Here is a 19751-nt window from a genome sequence, read left to right on the forward strand (position 1 = left end):
AAAATAAGTCAAATTTACCCTCAAAACTTAGGAAAACATCAATTTCTGACTGATGGAAAAACTAGAAGAAACACTTGAAAGGCATTAGTACATAAAATGGAAACTTCAAAGAAATACTTGACTTAGTACTTGTAATTTTTAAAAGATTTTAAATTTTAACACCAAGTGGGGAGTGGTCTGCATTGGCAGCACATATACTAACACTGGAGTAACACAGACAAGAGCAGTATGTCCCCTGCACGGGATACACACGAACTCCTGAAGTGTTCCGTATTTTTTCACTTAACATTTTCTAAAAAGGATGTTATGTTGTTTCAGTATAACAGGTGAAAACACAAGCTTAAATAATAAACCCTTACAAAACAAAAGCCAATTTTGTTTAAACATCACTGAAGATGCTTCTATTTATTTCCTTAAAGATCTATTGCTTATAAGTATGGTTTGTAAAAAAAAAAAAATCGTTTTTAAAAGTTACAATTAATTTGAAATTGGAGCAGCAAAGCAAGAACTATGCTAAAAGATACTGATTAAAACATTAAATTTAAAAAACAGTAAGTGGGTAAATTAAAATTCAAGTTTTTATTAACTGTCTTATTAATCAAATTATATAGTCAAAAGACAACAATATAGTAATGTTTTTTATTAGATTACTGACTCATTTGTATTTTTAAGGAGTCTTTCAAAAGAGTTTTGCAAAATGGGTCAAAACAACATGTAAATATGAAAGGGAAAAGGGCAAGTATGAATACTTTATTTCAGGTCCAGCACAGTGGCTCACATATGTAATACCTGTGCTTTGAGGGACCAAGGCAGGAGGATCACTTGAGGCCAGGGGTTTGAGTCCACCCTGGGCAACATAGCAATACTCAGTCCTTACAAAAAATCTAAAAATTAGCTGGACATGTGGTGTGAACCTGTCCCCCTAGCTACTTGGGAAGCTGAGGTGGGAGGATCGCTTGAGCCCAGCAGTTTGAGGCTGCAGTGAGCTGTGATGGCACCACTGCACTCCAGCCTGGGTGACAGAGCAAAACCCTTAAAAAAAAAAAAAAAAAAAAAAAAAAAAGAATGGGCCGGGTGCGGTGACTCACGCCTGTAATCCCAGCACTTTGGGAGGCTGAGGTGAGTGGATCACTAGGTCAGGAATTCAAGACCACCCTGGCCAACATGGTGAAACTCCGTTTCTACTAAAAGTACAAAAATTAACTGGGCATGGTGGTGCATGCCTGCAGTCCCAGCAACTTGGGAGGCTGAGGCAGGAGAACTGCTTGAACCTGGGAGGCAGAGGTTGCAGTGAGCCAAGATCGTGCCACTGCACTCCAGCCTGGGCAACAGAACAAGACTCTGTCTCAAAAAAAAAAAAAAAGAATGAATGAATGAAATACTTTATTTCAAAAGTTTGTAGTCACACAATTAGGTAACTGATCATGAAAACAGAAAAAAGTAAAAGTAGATTCAATTGGAATTAAATATCTTCAAAACATACCTCATGAGATATATGATCAAAAAACAAAACATTAACTAGGTAAGATACTAAAATATACAAGAGCACATTTTAAACATAGTTCAGTATTCAGATAAATAGGAACTATTTCCATCTCAAACTCATTTTCCGACTCTAATCTCTCAAGTAAAATAGGGTACTGCTGTCCCAACACATCTAATACTTTAATATCATCTTACCTGTTGCCATTTGCCTTTGATAGCTGGATCTCTGACTGACTGGCAATGTCTCTGAATTTGCTGTATCACCCCCTGGTAATATACCATTGATGAATCGTAATTTCCAAGAAGGGCATATTCTCTTCCTTTCTTTGCATTATCACAAATCTCAGCCAAATTCATCTTCTTTCAGAGACCTAAACATAAAATATAATGACTTTTTAAAGTTTTCAGCACTGACTTTAAAACATTTATTGTTCTTTAAAATATGTTTAAAACTACTTTTTTTTGAGTTAGAGTCTCACTTTGTTGCCCAGACTGGAGTGCAGCGGCGTGATCTTGACTCACTGAAACCTCCACCTCCCAGGCTCAAGCGATTCCTGAGCAGCTGCGACTACAGGGGTGCACCACCACGCCCAGCTAATTTTTGTATTTTTAGTAGAGATGGGTTTCACCATGTTGGCCAGGCTGGTCTCAAACTCCTGACCTCAGGTGATCCACCCACCTCGGTCTCCCAAAGTGCTGGGATTACAGGCGTGAGCCACTGTGCCCAGCCTAGAACTACTTTGAAAGTCAAAACAGTTACCATTCTTATAGGTTATCTGTACGCATCTTATAATACTAAGCAAAGTTTTCACATTTGGAAGTATAAAGGAGATTACAAAAGAACACCCATGGAAATAATAGGGAGAGAGGTTACACAGCTCTGAACTACTGATTTACTTACAGATACATAAAATTGGACACTAGTTTTCCTTATTCCTTTATAATTACCATAGGCTGTAATAATAGATGAACTTGTTTTATTCAATTTATTCTTGACAACATAAAAAATATGATTATCACATAAATATATGAATATATTTTCTACTGAAGTCAGTTGAAACTATAAGAACTAGTTCTCACTAAAACTTCTTGGCCAAGAATAAAAAGTTATACTTAAAGAATAGATTTTAAAGACAGTCTATAGTTGTCCGTGTACCATTTATACTCATGTAATTGCCTCAAATTTAAATCTAAGCAAACACCTATAAATTAAACTCTTTGAACCCCAATTTGTAATCTTCTAAGACCCCATGATTCTCTATAGCTCTTTGGCCATGCAAATAACTATCGTTATTTTCCTTTCTATAAGATGTTAGTCAGAATACCCTCTAAATTTCTGGCTTCCACTAAAGCTCTCCAGTCCAGTAATTCTGGCTTTTCTTCCAGGCTTTCCAAAAGTCTCCTAGAATCATCCAAGGCTTCTATGCAAAGATACTTTCCTCCCAAGACTAAAAAGAATAGAAGTCCAGAGATACAGGAGAATGATATCCTGAGAAAGAGTCAAAATTGCCTTCTGATTTCCAGGAACAGTAAACCAATGAATACACATAAAGAAGAAAATCGAAATACTACTCTATGACTTATTCAGGGAATTAAACTTTGGCTTGGGGAGCCTGACTCTTCCACTCTGACTCTCAATCTCTTATCTGTTCTTCAGGAATTCAAAAATTCTTCCTGAAAATTAACCATCACTAGTTCTAGGCATTTCAACTGACTCCAAAACATTTTTGAAAACAAATGTTTATGTGTTTGGCATGTTATTTTCCCCTTATAGGTTCCATGAAGGCAGAGTTACATTACTTGAGAATCACACTGCAGCAAATAGTACACTACTAATACGGTTTGGCTCTGTCCTCACCTAAATCTCACTTAAATTGTAATAATCCCCACGTGTCAAGGGCGGGACCAGGTGGTGGTAAATGGATCAAGGGGGCAGTTTCCTCCATGCTGTTCTTGTGATAATGAGTAAGTCTCATGAGAGATCTGATGGTTTTTTGTTTTCTGTTTTTTTTTAGATGGAGTCTCACTCTGTCACCCAGGCTGGAGTGCAGCGGCGCTATCTTGGCTCACTGCAAGCTCTGCCTCCTGGGTTCATGCCATTCTCCTGCCTCAGCCTCCCAAGTAGCTGGGACTACAGGCACCCACCACCATGCCCGGCTAATTTTTTTTGTATTTTTAGTAGAGACGGGGTTTCACCGTGTTAGCCAGGATGGTCTCAATCTCCTCACCTTGTGATCCACCCTCCTCAGCCTCCCAAAGTGCTGGGATTACAGGCGTGAGCCACCGCGCCCGGCCGGGATCTGACGGTTTTATAAGCGTCTGGTATTCCCCCTGCTGGCATGCATTCTCTCTCCTGCCCCCGTGAAGAGGTGCCTTCCACCATGATTTTAAGTTTTCTGAGGCCTCCCCAGCCATGCAAAACTGTGAGTCAATTAAACCTCTTTTCTTTACAAATTACCCAGTCTGAGGTTTTTCTTCATAGCAGTGTGCGAAAGGACTAATACAGTAGACTAGTACCAGGAGTGAGGTGCTGCTACAAGGATACCTGAAAATGTGGAAGTGACTTTGGAACTGGGCAACAGGCAGAGGTTGGAACAGTTTGGAGGGCTCAGAACACAGAAAAATGTGGGAAAGTTTGGAACTTCCTAGAGACTTCTTGAATGGTTTTGACCAAAATGGTGATAGTGATATGGACAATGAAGTTCAAGCTGAAGTGGTTGCAGATGAAGATGAACTTGTTGGGAACTGGGATAAATGGGACCCTTGCTATGCTTTGGCAAGGAGACTGGCAGCATTTTGTTCCTGCCCTAGAGATCTGTGGAACTTTGAACTTGAGAGAAGTGATTTATGGTATCTGGCGGAAGAAATTTCTAAGCAGCAAAGTGTTCAAGAGGTGATTTGGGAGGGGGGAGTTGCTCTTAAAAGCATTCAGTTTTACCCATTCACAAAGATTAGGCCTGGAATTGGAATTTATGTTTAAAAGGGAAGCAGTGAATAGAGGTTTAGAAAATGCGTAGCCTGACAATGCAACAGAAAAGAAAAACCCATTTCTGCCAGCTGCAGAAATTCGAGTAAGTAACAAGGAATCAAAAGCTAATCACCAAGACAATGGGGAAATGCCTCCAGGGCACATCAGAGATGTTGGCAGCCCCTCCCATCACAAGCCCAGAGGCCTAGGAGGGAAAAATGGGTTTCCTAGGCTGGGTCTAGGGCCCCCCTGTTGTGTGCAGTCGTGGGACTTGGTGCTCTGCACCCAGCCACTCCAGCCGTGGCTAAAAGGGGCCAAGGTACAACTCAGGCCATGGCTTCAGTGGGTACAAGCCCCAAGTTTTGGCAGCTTCCACATGGTGTTGGGCCTGTGGGTGCACAGAAGATGAGAACTGAGGTTTGGGAACCTCCCTCTAGATTTCAGAGGATGTATGGAAATGCCTGAATGTCCAGGCAGAAGTCTGCTGCAGGGGCAGGGCCCTCATGGAGAACCTCTGCTAGGGAAGTGCGGAAGGGAAATGTGTGGCTGGAGCTCCCACTGAGTCCCCACTAGGGCACTGCCTAGTGGAGTTGTAAGAAGAGGGCCACCACCCTCCAGATCCCAGAATGGTAGATCCACTAACAGCTTGCACTATGCATCTGGAAAAGCCACAGACACTCGAGGCCAGCTGTGAAAGCAGCCAGGAGGTGGGGATGTACCCTGCAAAGCCACAGGGGTGGAGCTGCCTGAGGCCATGGGAACCTACCTCTGACATCAGTGTGACCTGGATGTCAGATATGGAGTCAAAGGAGGTAATTTTGGAAGTTTAAGGTTTAATGACTGCCCTGCTGGATTTCAGAATTGCATGGGGCCTATATCCCTTTGTTTTAGCCAATTTCTCCCATTTAGAACAAGCGTATTTACTCAACGCTTGTACTCCCAATATATCTAAAAAGTAACTAACTTGTTTTTGATAGAGGCTCATAGGTGGGAGAAACTTGCCTTGTCTCAAATGAGACTTTGGACTTGGACTTTTGAGTCTGGAATGAGTTAAGACTTTGGGGGACGGTACGAAAGGCTTAATTGTGCTTTGAAATGTGAGGACATAAGATTTGGGAAGGGTCACAGGCAGAATGATATGGTTTGGCTCTGTGTCCCCAACCAAATCTCACTTTGAACTGTAATAATCACATGTCAAGGGCAGGAGCAGGTGGAGGGACTGGATCACGGGGGCAGTTTCCCCCATGCTGTTCTCATGATAATGTGAGTCTCATGAGATCTGATGGGTTTATAAGAATCCGGCATTTCCCCTGCTGGCATTCATTCTCTCTCCTGCAGCCCTGTGAAGAGGTGCCTTCTGCCATGATTTTAAGTTTCCTGAGGCCTCCCCAACCATGTAGAACCGTGAGTCACTTAAACCTCTTTCTTTATAAATTACCCAGTCTCAGGTATTTCTTCATAGCAGCATGAGAATGGACTAATACAACTACTTTTAATTTCAATGTCCAGTGGATCTATCCACAGAATACAGGACAACCATGGAAAGTCTCATCTTCAAATTTAGAATATTAACACAAAACCATATGGTCTTACTATAATGAGTAATATGTAATTAACAAATCCAGTAGAAACAAAGATGCTCTACAAATTATTTCTCTTTAAAGTCATTGTGAAACAAAAGTGTTAATCCTGCTCACAAGTACAGACACAAACTTATGAAAGATAAAAATATCCTGATACAAAGGAGGGGTTGGCAAACTTTTCCTGTAAAAGACCTGACAAGCAAACACTTTAGGTTTTGAGAGCTAACAAACAAAATGAAGGATATTATATAACTACTTATATAATGAGACAAAAAATTCCATAATTCTTATCGATGCAATTCAAAATATTATAGAAACAATAACAGAGTACAACTTTCTGTAAGACAGATTGACTAAGGAGAAGACTGAAACTCTTTCTGGGGACAATATTTCACTTAGTTGGGATTCAAAGTTAGTGTTCCCTATCATGAGAATCAATCACAAATGTTCACACATTCTAATGTTTACCTTGAATACAATAAATTTCATGTTTGAAAATGTCCTTTTTCAAAAGTACTAATTAGGTGCTACTTTATACTGATAGTAAATCACAAGTATATGATTTCAATTCAGCATAATCATTGTTTGGAAGGCATTTAAAGGATTTACTCTTCTCCTAGTATTTACCTTTTAGCATATCATTATTTGCAGATTAATCATTCCAATTAAAGGTTAAATAAAAAGTGCCTCAACTGCACAGTTAAATGGAAATTTCCTTGGCACTTACATCATGTTCTAAAACATGCTGCTGAAGCTGTAGTTTGAACTCAGAAAACACACCTATTGCAAACTGGGTAGGAATGGAGACCTTCTTTGTTTTAACTTATAACAGCATGGAAAGCTATATAAAATGACTTGATATTACTTGTGATTCAAAGAATAGTGGTTGCCATTTAAATAACTTTACTGCAGTATTAGTTTTGATACAAGAACTGTTTTGTCTTGTAATTTTAGGTTGAATTCATTAAGAAATACTATTGAGTCTGCATCACAAACTGATTTCTAAAGCCATTCAGCATTCAATATTCAGATTGACAGCAGTTTCTCACATTCAGAAAAATTTCAATCTCACTTCTAAATTCAAAAGTTTGCAATAAAACCTTACAACTAATAAGCCATCAAACTGCTGTACAGCAGGGCAAGTGAAAATATTCAGCTTCTATTTCTGACAAAAATTCCTAGAACTGACAATGGCTAGGTCCACAAGAGCAAATGTTGACACTACTGGTTCAATATTACATGATAGATTCAAATATTCTCTGCAAAATACCTGCTATGAAATAAAATAAGTAACCATAGACTCTAAACATCTTACACTTTCACAGCTTTATAAATTTGTCCACCTGAATTTTTTCTACTCTACACAAATTTTTACCACCATCAGTTATAATGCATCTTAGCAGACTACACTTCACTCAGGTTGCAAGCCATTAGTGTTTTCCTAACTTTTTGAAATATCTTTAGCTATTCTACACACACTATTCATTAAGATTATTTAATAACTTCAAACTCAGCCTTGACTTTTCAAATAAACAACTGAGCAGTATTGGTAACATCTGTCAACTCATCAAAAGCCAAGGAAATCCACTCAAAATCATTTGCCTTGTTTTTTAATTGATTATTGATGTCCTCAATTCTTTGAGTAATTCTTCTTGCCAAAAAGACTAATAGTCTAAGTTTACCTTCTCCGGATACAATTCTGCGCCTGTTGTAACCAAACACAATTTAGTCACTTCACTACTGAGAAATGACTTCCTTGCCTGCCTAACAAATGAGCCACTTGGAAGTTTACTCTGGGTGCAGCCTGATTTTTATTTTCTAATTTTGTGAAGAAATTTTACTGGAATAAGATATTCCTTTTTATGTTTTCTCATTTTTCTGACCATTAATTTCCTGTGAGTTGGGAATATTGTGATGAATGCAGAGTCTGATAATATCAGTGTATACTGTATTTAACACAACTACAGTGTCACTGCATAATACAATGCCTTGTCATAATTCAATAATCTATGCTTCAGCGTGCTTTAAGAGTAAAACATTCCAAGTCTATTTTTTTTATCTTTTCTTGTTTTGACATGATGTGTATGCACTGATAATAAAGTAAAATGTCACAGCACAGTGATATACATGGCACTTAAAACAGTGATTACAGATCAGAAACAGCAGTGCAAAAGCAATGAGAATGCCACATGGTTTCTGTCACAACCCCTCAACTTTGCCATTCCAGCACAAAAGCAGCCAGACACAATTTGTAAACAACTACATACGGTTGTGTTCCAATAAAACCTTATATGTGGACAATGAAATCTGAATTTCATTTAATTTCTACATGTCACAAAACAGTATTCTTCTTTTGATTTTTCTTCAACCTTATAAAAATGCAAAAATCATTCCTGATTCATGAGCCATTCAAGAACAAGTGGCAAGCTGGATTTGGCCCCTGGACTGCAGTTTGCTGACTCTTGCTTTCAGCTTCTATCTTAAGAATCTAGCAGGGGAAGCAAATTAAACCAAAAGAAGCAGAAGGAAAAATGTAATCAAGTTAAGGGAAGAAATCAATGAGACAGAAAACAGAAAAACAAGAGAAAATTTCAATGTAGCCAAAAGCAGGTTCTTCACAAAGATCAATAAAATGAATAAACCTCTAGTAAGATTGACCAGGAAAGGGAGAAAAGAAAACACACATTACCAAAACAAAAAATGAAGGCGGTCTATCACTACAAACCTTGGAGCTACTGAAAGACAAAAGAGGGTTTAATGAAATGGACAAATTCTATGATGGTCACATAGCAAAGCTTGCCCAAGAAGAGATAGAGTACTTAATCTGAAAAGTCCTATATCAATTAGTGAAATTGAATACAGAAGAGGTAGAAATATTTCCAATTTTTTTTTTCTTTTTGCCAGAGTTCTTTTGGCTATTCAACTCATATTTTAAAGCCAGTGTTAGCCTTACACCAAAAATCAGACAAAGATCTTATCAGAAAATTACATATCAGTATTCCTCACAAACATAGATACAAAAAAATCTTCAAATTTTAGCTAATCAAATCCAGCAATATGTAAAATGGGTAATGTATTATGACCCAGTGAGGTTTATCCTAAGAATTCAAGATGGTTCATTTTAAAACCAATCAATTTTAAGAGAATAAAAATGAAACATTATAAATCATCTCAATAGATACAGAAAATATATTTGACAGAATTCAACATAATTCATAAGAACACTTAGCAAACTAAAAATAAAAGACAATTTCCTCAACCGAGTAATGGACATCTATGAAATACGTACAGCAAGCATATGTATTGTGAAAGACTAAAGGCTCCCCAAGATCAAGAACAAGACAAGGATATTTGCTCTCACCCCTTCTATTCCACATTAGAACTGAGGTTCTAACCAGTGCAATAAGGTAATGCAAAAATAAAAGGCATGCAGATTGGAAAAGAAGTAAAGCTGCTTTTATTTACAGAAAACATGACTGTCAGTGGAGAAAATCCTAGGATCTCTGCAAATAGCTCTAGAACTAATAAATGAGCTGTGTAAGGTTGCAGCACACAAGGTCAGTATTCAAAAATCAATCGTATTTCCACATACGAGAAATAACCAGAAACTAAAAACAGTAAAATTATCCAAAAATATTAAATATTCTGGGATAAATTTAACAAAATATGTGCAAGACTTGTAACCTGAGAACTATTAAAACCTAAGAGAATTAAACATGACCTAAATTAATAAATGTGTATTTGTTTATGAATAAAAACACTCAATACGGGTAAGATGTCAAATTATCTTGAAAGTAACCCATAGAGTCAATGGAATCCCAATCAAAATCCCAGCAGCCTTTTTTGGAAAAATTCACAAGTTGATTCTAAAACTTAAATGGAAATGAAAGAACACAAAATAGAAAAAGTTTTGAAAAACAGTAAAGTAGGAGGACTTACTAACACAGACGTATTCAGGTGGAGTACTTCTAAGGGGCTGAGGGGAAAAATGCCTGTTGGGGGTCGATGTCAACTACATGATTTTAAAATTTACTATAAAGTTACAGTAATCATGGCCGGGTGCGGTAGCTCATGCCTGTAATCCCAGCACTTTGGGAGGCCGAGGTGGGTGGATCACCTGAGGTTGAGAGTTTGAGACCAGCCTGACCAACATGAAGAAACCTCGTCCCTACTAAAAATACAAAATTAGCCAGGCGCAGTGGGGCATGCCTGTAATCCCAGTTACTCGGGAGCCTGAGGCAGGAGAATCGCTTTGACCTGGGAGGCAGAGGTTGGGGTGAGCCGAGATCCTGCCACTGCATTCCAGCCTAGGCAACAAGAGCGAAATTCCATCTCAAAAAAATATTAATAATAAAGTTATGGTAATCAAGACAGTGTGGAATTGACATAAAGACAGACACAAAAATCAGTGAAAGAAACTAGAGAGTCAAGAAACAGATTCATACATACAAAGCCAACTAATTTTCAACCAAAGTGCCCAAAAAAATTCAACGAGGGAAGGACAATTTTTTCCAGCAAAAAGGTCCTGAAAGAAATTGGCTATCTATATGCAAAACAAAAACTGAATCTCAACCCTTCTTTCACATCACATACAAAAATGAATTATGGATTAATGGATGACTGACCTAAATGTAAGAGTTAAAACTATTACTGACTCAAATGGATTACTGACCTAAATGTAAGAGTTAAAAACTATAAAGCTTCCAGAAGACAACCTAACCCAACGTACTTTTTTTTCCACCAGTTCCCCAAGCCCCAGTTCCCATGGGGCAATTTGAAAAGGGCCATGTAACATCTGCAAAGGAAGTAGTCTGAATTACAGGAGAGGAGGCCTAAGCTTAGAGAACCTGCATCTATGAAGTTTTATGCTTCTCTATCCCTGTTCCAAAGGGAGATACTGTATCTTCCAAGGCTATAAGCAAACCTGACCTTTGCTCTGGAGAAAGACACTCTCTCTTTCTACCCTCCAAGGCTGTTCAACTTGGTACCTCCCTTCATCCTAGGGAGCCCTTCGGCCTCTTCTATGTTGTCCTTTTGTCATGTATCACATGTCTTTGTCTTTCTTGGTTCACTCTCTTACCTTTATGGAGCACATTTTCTACAGAAGGGAGATAAAATTTTTGCAACTGTGCATGTCTGTAAATACCTTTATTCTACCCTCACACTTCCATGAGAATTTGCCTGGCTACTGAAGCTTAGCTCGGAAATAATTTTCCTTGAGGATTTTTATGGCATTTCCCTAATACCTTTTAGATTTCAATACTAGGTTAAGAAGACTGAAGTCATTTAAATTCCTAATCTGTTATATATCACTTGTTTTTCCCCTTTTCTGGAAACTTGTAAGATCTTCTCTTTGACATGAGTTTTCTAAAATTTTTGATGATGTGCTTTGAAATGGGTCTATTTGGGGTTCTTTCAATGTAGAAATTAGTATCTTTCCATTTTAGGAAATATTCTGAATTATTTCATTGAAAATTTCTTTCCATTTTTTTTTTCTGTTATGAAATGCCTTTTATCCAGGAATTAGACTTCCTAGGCTGGTCCTCTAATTTTCTTAGTTTTTCTCTCCTTTTTTCCATCTCTCTGTCCTTTTGCTCTACTTTCTTGGAGATTTTCTCAACCTCATATTATAATCCTTCTTTAGAACTTCTTCCGTTTTTGCTGAGGTATATAAAGTGCACAAGTCTTAAGTGTGCAGCTCAATGACCTTTTACATTGTGCACATTCACTGCGTACACCCAGGCAACACCCGCTTCAAAATACAGAACACTTCCAACTCCCCAGAAGGATCCTTCATCCCTCCCAGTCCGTACTTTAATCACTATTCTGATACCACAGATGAGTTTTGCCTGCTTTTTAAAAGTCAGCTTTGAGGTATAATTTTCATACAATTAAATCCACTAATTTTAAGTGTACAAGTTGATGAGTTTTGAAAACTTTATAAACTACATAACCACCATGACAAAGGTAAAGAACGTTTCTATCCCCCCAGAAAACTCCCTTTTGCCACTTTGCATTCGACCTCCGACTCTCACCATGTCCTCTCCTGTTTCCTCCTCCCTCCACAGGCCCACCTCACTTCACCGCGCCTCACTCTGCTGCACTTCGCAGACACTATTTTACAATTTGAAGATTCGTGGCAACCGTGCATCCAGCAAGTCTACCGGTGCCATTCTTCTGACAGCACGTGTTCACTTTTGTCTCTATGTCACATTTTGGTAATTCTCACAATATTCCAAACTTCTCCATTTTTATTATATCTGTTAATACATAATGTTACCGTGGTAATTGTATTGGGGCACCAGAAACCATGCCCTATAGAAGTTGAATATCATTGATAAATACTGTGTTCTGACTGTTCTGCCAATAGGCTGTTGTCCTGTCTCCCTTCTCCTCCAGCCTCCCTTTTCCCGGAGACACAATACTGAAATTAGGCCAGTGAAGAATCCTACAATAGCCTCTAAGTGTTCAAGTGAAAGGGAATAGTTGCATGTCTCTCACTTGAAATCGAGTTAAAATGACTAAGCTTAGCGAGCAAGGCATGTTGAAAGCTAAGACAGGCCGAAATGTAGATCTCTTGTGCCGAAGAGCCAAGTTGTAAACGCAAAGAAAAAGTTCTTGAAAGAAATTAAAAGTGCTATTCCAGTGAACATATGAATGATGAGAAAGCAAAACAGCCTTATTGCTGATATGGAGAAAGTGTGAGTGGTCTGAACAGAAGATCAAACCAGACACAATATTCCCTTAAGCCAAAGCCTAATCCAGAACAAGACCCTAATTGTCTTCAATTCTATGAAGGCTGAAAGAGGTGAGGATGCTGCAGAAGTATGAAGCAAGTAGAGATTGGTTTATGAGGTTTAAGGAAAGAAGACTTTTCCACAACACAAAAGTGCAAGGTGAACCAGCAAATGCTAATGCAGAAGCTGCAGCAAGTTGTCTAGAACTAGCTAAGATCATTGATGAAGGTGGCTACACTAAACAACAGATTTTCAATGCAGACAAAACAGCCTTCTATTGGAAAAAGATTTCATCTACGACTTTCCTAGCTAGAGAGCAGGAGTGAACGCCTGGGTTCAAAGCCTTAAAGGACAGGCTGGCTCTCTTGTTAGGGGCTGATTTAGCTGACGACTTGAAGTTGAAGCCAATGCTCATTTACTAGTATGAAGATCCTAGGGCCCTTAAGAATTATGCTAAATCTACTCTGCCTGTGCTCTGTAAATGGAATAGCAAAGTCTAGATGACAGCACATCTGTTTACAGTATGGCTTATTGAGTATTTTAAGCCCAACTTTGAGAGTTATGGCTCAGAAAAAAAGATTCTTTTAAAAATACTGCTGCTCACTGACAATGCACCTGGTCACCAAAGAGCTCTGATGGAGATGTACAAAGAGATAAATGCTGTTTTCATGCTTGCTTATCCATTCCACAGCCCATGGATAAAGGAGTTATTTCAACTTTCAAATCTTATTATTTAAGAAATACATTTTGTAAGGCTATAGGTGCCATAGATAGTGAACTCCTTTGATGAAACTGGGCAAAGTAAACTGAACACTTTCTGGAACAGAGTCATCCTTCTAGATGCCAAGAAGAACATCTGTGATTCATGGGAGGATGTCAAAACATTAACAGTAACAGGAGCGTTACAGAAATTGATTCCAATCCTCATGGATGACTCTGAGAGTTTCAAGACTTTAGTGGAGGAAGTCACTGCAGATGTGGTAGAAATAGCAAGAGAACTAGAATTAGAAGTGGAGCTTGTAGATGTGACTGAATTGCTGCAATCTCATGATAAACCATAAACGGGGTAGGGCTCAGTGACTCACACCTGTAATCTCAACATTTCGGGAGGCAAAGGCAAGAGGATTGCTTAAGACCAGGAGTTCAAGAGCAGCCTGGGTAACACAGCAAGACCCCATCTCTACAAAAAATTTAAAAAAAAATTGAACGGATGAGGAGTTGTTTCTCATGTATGAGCAAAGAAAGCGGTTTGTTGAGCTGGAATCTACTACTGGTGAAGATGCTTGTGAACACTGTTGAAATAACAATGAAGGATTTAGATTACTACATTATCTTAGTTGATAAAGCGGCAGCAGGATTTGGAGAGGATTGACTCCAATTGTGAAAGAACTGCTACTGTGGGTAAAATGCTATCAAACAGTATAATTGCATGCTATGGAGAAATTTTTCACGAAAGGAAGAGTCAATACATCCACCAAACTCTGTTGTTGTCTTATTTTAAGAATTGCCCTGGGCCAGGCACACTGGGTCATGCCAGTAATCCCAACGCTTTGGGAGGCAGAGGCAGGAGTATCACTTGAGGCTAGACGTTCAAGACCAGCCTGGGCAACATAGCAAGATGCCAATTCTACAAAAAAAAAAAATTAAAAATTAAAAATTAGTCACATGGGCAGAGAACACGGGTCCACGCGTGCGATCATCCGTGCATCTAGCCTTTGCCCACACAGCTTTCAGTCATGGCCTCCAGTAATGCGCACGTGGAAAAGCCCGCCCCTGACTTCAAGGCCACAGCCATGGTGGATGGCGCCTTCAAAGAGGTGAAGCTGTGGGACTACAAAGGGAAGTACGTGGTCCTCTTTTTCTACCCTCTGGACTTCACTTTTGTGTGCCCCACAGAGATCATCGCATTCAGCAACCACACCGAGAACTTCCGCAAGCTGGGCTGCGAAGTGCTAGGCGTCTTGGTGGACTCTCAGTTCACCCACCTGGCTTGGATCAACACCCCCCAGAAGGAGGTAGGCTTGGGCCCCCTGAACATCCCCCTGCGTGCTGATGCGACAAGACGCTTGTCTGAGGATTACGGCGTGCTGAAAACAGATGAGGGCATTGCCTACAGGGGCCTCTTTTACACTGATGGAAGGGTGTCCTTCGCCAGATCACCGTTAATGATTTGCCTGTGGGACGCTCATTGGATGAGGCTCTGCAGCTGGTCCGGGCCATCCAGTACACGGATGAACACAGAGAAGTTTGTCCTGCTGGCTGGAAGCTTGGCAGTGACAAGATTAAGCCCAATGTGTATATACCCATGCACAGCCAGGAATATTTCTCCAAACACAATTAGGCTGGCCAATGGGTAGTGAGCTTGTGCCCCTACCTAGGTGCCTGTGCTGGGTACCCACCTGTGCCCCCACCTAGGTGCCCTGTGCTGACCCAGGAAAGGCCAGACCTGCCCCTCCAAACGCCACAGTGTGGGACCCTGGAGGGCCAGGCCAAGGCCTTCTCATGCTTCCACCTGGGAGCTGAATAGTGACGCCCTCCCCAAAGCCCGCCCAGCCACACACAGGCCTAGAGGTGACCAATAAAGTATTAGGGATGGGAAAAAAAAAATTAGTCACATGTGGTCCTAGCTACTCAAGAGGCTGGGGTGGGAAGATCACTTGAGTCTGAGAGTTTGAGGCTGCAGTAAGTTATGATGGCACCACTACACTCCAGCCCTCCAGCCTGGGTGACAGAGTGAGGCCCTGTCTCTAAAAAAAAAAAAAAAAAAAAAAGAAAAGGAGGAGGAGGAAGGGAGGAGGAGGAGAAGGAGAAAAAGAAAGAAGAGGAAGGAGGAGGAGGAAGGAAGAAAGATGAGGAGGAAGACAGGAAGAAGAGAGAAGAAGAACAAGGAGGAAGAAGAAATTGCCACAGCCACCCCAGCCTTCAGCAACCACTACCCTGATCTGTCAGCAGCCATCGAAAGACCCCCACCAGTAAAAACATTAAGACTTGCTGAGGCTCAGATAACTGTTAGCGTTTTTAGCATTTTTTAGCAATACAGTCTTTTTTAACAACAGATGCTGGCAAGGCTGCAGCAAAAAGGGAATACTTATACACTGTTGGTATGGAAATCAGTTTAGAGATTTCTCAAAGAACTTAAAACAGAACTACCATTTGACCCAGCAGTCCCATTACTGGGTATATACCCAAAAGAAAACCAATCATTCTACCATAAAGACACATGCACTCATATGTTCACTGCAGCACTATTCACAATAGCAAAGCCATGGAATCAATCTTGGTATCCATCAACAGTGGACTGGATAAAGAAAACGTGGTACATATATACCATGGAATACTACATGGTCTTAAAAAAGAACAAAATCATGTCCTTTACAGCAACATGGATGTAGCTGGAGGCCATTATCCTTAGCAAATTAATGCAGGAAGAGAAAACCAAATACTACATATTCTTATATACAAGTGGGAGCTAAACATTGGGTACTCCTAGATATAAAGATGGCAACAACAGACACTGGAAACTAATAGAGGTGGGAGGGAGGCAGGCAAGGGTTGGAAAACTATCTTTTGGCTACTACACTCACCATCTGGGTGACGGGATTATTCATATCCCAAACCTCAGCATCATGCAATATAGCCATGTAACAAATCTGCAGACGTACCCCCTAAATCTAAAATAAAAGTTAAAAAATGTTTAAGTCTTTTTAAATTGAGGCATGTACATTTTTTAGATGTAATGCTATTGCACACTTAATAAACTATAGTATAGTGTAAACGTAACTTTTATATGCGTTGGGAAACCAGAAAGTTTGTGTGACTAGCTTTATCGCAATATTTGCTTTACCAAAATGGTCTGGAACAAAGCCCACAGCATCTCCGAAGTATGCCTGTAGTTGTCAGTTCTAGAATGCAAAATAAATAAACTCATACAGTATGTACTCTGATTTCCTTCACTTAGAATAATGCTTTTGAGATTCAACTATGCCCTTATATGTATCAGTAATTACTTTTTATTGCTGAGTAGTATCCCACTATACAGATACACTAAAATTTGTTTATTCACTCACCAGTTCTCCATAGGGCACTTCACAGAAACAAATCACAAAAGTACAGGACATATCATTTACCCAGGCTTTATTTCCACTGAGTTTACATCTAAAATTACAAGATACAAAGAAAACAATCCACTATGAGGGAGAATACAACATAGAGCAAAATTAAGGCCTTTATCTAAAGTCCTTGATAATTCATTAGATAGCTGCTATAAAATAAGTACATTTAAAGACATAGGGACAAGAAATTTTAAAATAAATAAGCTTATTTGAAAAATAAAAAGAACTTCTGGCATTAAAATATATAGTCACTGAAATAAAAAAAAAACTCAGTGGACTGAGGAAGCAAGAGCTTAGACACAGATGAAAGGAGAATCAATAAACCAGAAGACAGAGCTGTAGAAACTGACCAGAATGCCGTATATACAGAGAGAATAAGTAAATAAGATTAAGAAATGCAGCAGAGTAGAAAGAGAAGATCCATCATATATGTCTCTTATGAATTCCAGAAGGAGAAAAAAGAAAGGCAAAATTCAAAAATATAATGGCTGAGAATTTTCCAAAACTAGCAGAAGATAGTAATTTTCAGTTTAAAAGCAAATCAAAGTTCACACCTAGAGACAAGGTAGTAAGAGTGAAGAACATTTACAATGGAAAGAAATGACAAATTATATACAAACGAAAGAAATTATATTGATAGGTAACTTTTCAAGAGGAACATCGGGAGCCTGGAGACAGTGAAATAATATCTTCCAAGGGGTAGGGGGTTGACAACCTAGAACTGTATACCAAACCAAGTTTATGTTTGATAAAGGCCACATAAAAATTTCAGACAGAAAAACCTGGGTATGAATCCAGGCACCATAAATTTTTAGTTGTGACCTCAGACAAATCATGTAATTTCAATAGGCCTCAGTTCTGTCTACAAAATAGGAAAAATAGTATTTATCGTAAGGTTACTTTAAAAATTAAATGTGATCATATGTTAACATCACTCCTCACATACAACACTGAATCAATGTAAGGAGTATTTTTACTCTACACTCAACACCAATACAGATAATTGAAGCAGTCCATTTTTCCTCTGAAAAAAGAAATCAACTGATTCATTGATTTCTTTATAAATTTCGTTATAAATTTCTAGAAGCTATACTATAATTACTTTTAGTCACAATCTTGAAATATACAGTTTTTTTTAAATCTCCTTTACTATAAATTAGAAGAATTTCTAGGACTTTTTAAAATGTCAGGTTAAATCTAAAGACAAAATATTTTAGCAATGTCTAATATTTGACAATATGTCTCTTATTTTGAGTTTATTATGTATTCAAAAATAAATTAAGCATCTTCTTACAGTATTTACTGCTGAACTGATGCAGCACTGCTGCCCTATACAGAATGCTCCAGGTAATATCTTCAAGGAGAGTCCTAGGCTCAGACTGAGAAGAGCTCAGTCCAAGTTCATGCTCAGACCAAGAAGGAATACTGCTTTATCTGGTCCCAGATAATTATTTTTGTAACTGTTTCATGACTCAGATCTAAACATAACACATCAAGTCAACTCCTCAGCTACATCTCCAACCTTTCTGTTCTCTCCTTTAAATCTACCATCACCCACAACACACACACACGAACTTTCTCTCCCAACATGAATTTTTTATCTCATGCCAAGACTAAGACACATAATTGAAAAAATGGAAAGCTAGCTTGTATCCAGAACCCAACCCCACCAGGGACGTCACTCATAATTCCTATTACAAATGGAATCATATTTATCATTCTTTTGTCTCCACGCTAATGGTTTTTAAAGAGGAAACAAACATTTTTTAAACTAATTTTATGTGAATGATGTCAATCTAATTCAGTTATACTTACAATACATACGAGACTAAGAAAATAATTTCTGCTTTAAACTATTTTTATTCTGACACTTCCACATTTTTCTCATATTGTTCCTTTTCCTCCTAAAAGTTATAAATTCCTGAAACTAGATGCCTATTTTAGAAACACCTAAGTAACCTGAACTATAGCAATGTGAACTAAATAACACTAGAACAGTGGTAAGCAAAACAACAAAACAAGTTTTATTTTCAATATTTTGTACCACAATGAATTTTATCAATATGTCTAGGCTTTACATGTTTAATGAAAAAAAAAAAAAATGCTTCTCCAAATCACCAAAGTTCAGTTTATGTCATACAATGGCTGCTATAAATGAAAGCAATTAAGGAAACACATAACTACAATTTCTCAAATTAATGTTATCTTGAAGTGCGTTTCAAGGGTAATAAATGAAGCTACCATGTGAGTACTAATCAACAAAATAGTTAATTTTGAAAACCACAATACCTCCCATCTCTTTATATTGGGTAACCGTCTCAAGGACTACAGTTTGCCATGAATAATAGAGAAAACAACTTAATCACAAACTCAGACATTACAGAAGAATATATGTAGTAATGAAGCCTTTTCATTTATTTTTTACACATATAGAAATCACTTCTCAAATATTTAGAAACAAAAAAAAACTGTTCATAAACATAAAAGAATCTAATATATTAATATTGGATTCTAAGAACTTAAATGTTTCTCAGAAGTGTAACCATTACAGTAATTTCTGCTCATGTTCCAAATTCTACTGGCAACTTTAAAATATTACAAAGGACAGAAAATGTGGATCATCTGTTACTGTGTCTCAAGATGACAGCTTAAACTAAACCTGGCCGGCTGTGGTGGTTCACGCCTGTAATCCCAGCACTTTGGGAGGCAAAGACCAGGAGATCTCCTGAGGTCGGGAGTTCAAGACCAGTCTGGCCAACATGGCGAAATCCTGTCTTCACTTAAAAAAGTACAAAAATTAGCCAGGCATGGTGACAAGCGTCTGTGGTCCCAGCTTCTCAGGAGGCTGAGGTGGGAGAAGCTTGAA

At 38.6% G+C, this 19751-nt stretch overlaps 1 protein-coding gene, 1 non-coding gene and 1 pseudogene across 17 annotated transcripts in view; 2 read left to right on the top strand and 1 right to left on the bottom strand.

Annotated features, from left to right (window-relative positions):
• The window catches only part of KATNAL1 (katanin catalytic subunit A1 like 1), a 296001-nt gene that overhangs the window by 270101 nt on the left and 6149 nt on the right, over positions 1-19751 (bottom strand). For 14 of the 16 annotated variants that reach the window (XR_013407607.1, XR_013407610.1, XR_013407609.1 and 11 more), the window contains 1 exon segment: positions 1681-1856. Coding sequence is in view for 13 of the 16 variants with exons in the window: in XM_077973660.1 (XP_077829786.1) it covers positions 1681-1842 (162 nt within the window). In the remaining 3 variants the exon portion in view is untranslated. 16 annotated transcript variants of the gene reach the window in all.
• LOC114673674 (U6 spliceosomal RNA) lies at positions 176-278 on the top strand. The gene has a single exon (XR_003724435.2). It is a non-coding gene; the product is annotated as a U6 spliceosomal RNA (small nuclear RNA).
• LOC721850 (peroxiredoxin-2 pseudogene) lies at positions 14510-15114 on the top strand (annotated as a pseudogene).

This window comes from Macaca mulatta, chromosome 17, assembly GCF_049350105.2.
Source record: "Macaca mulatta isolate MMU2019108-1 chromosome 17, T2T-MMU8v2.0, whole genome shotgun sequence".
NCBI classification, from domain to species: domain Eukaryota; kingdom Metazoa; phylum Chordata; class Mammalia; order Primates; family Cercopithecidae; genus Macaca; species Macaca mulatta.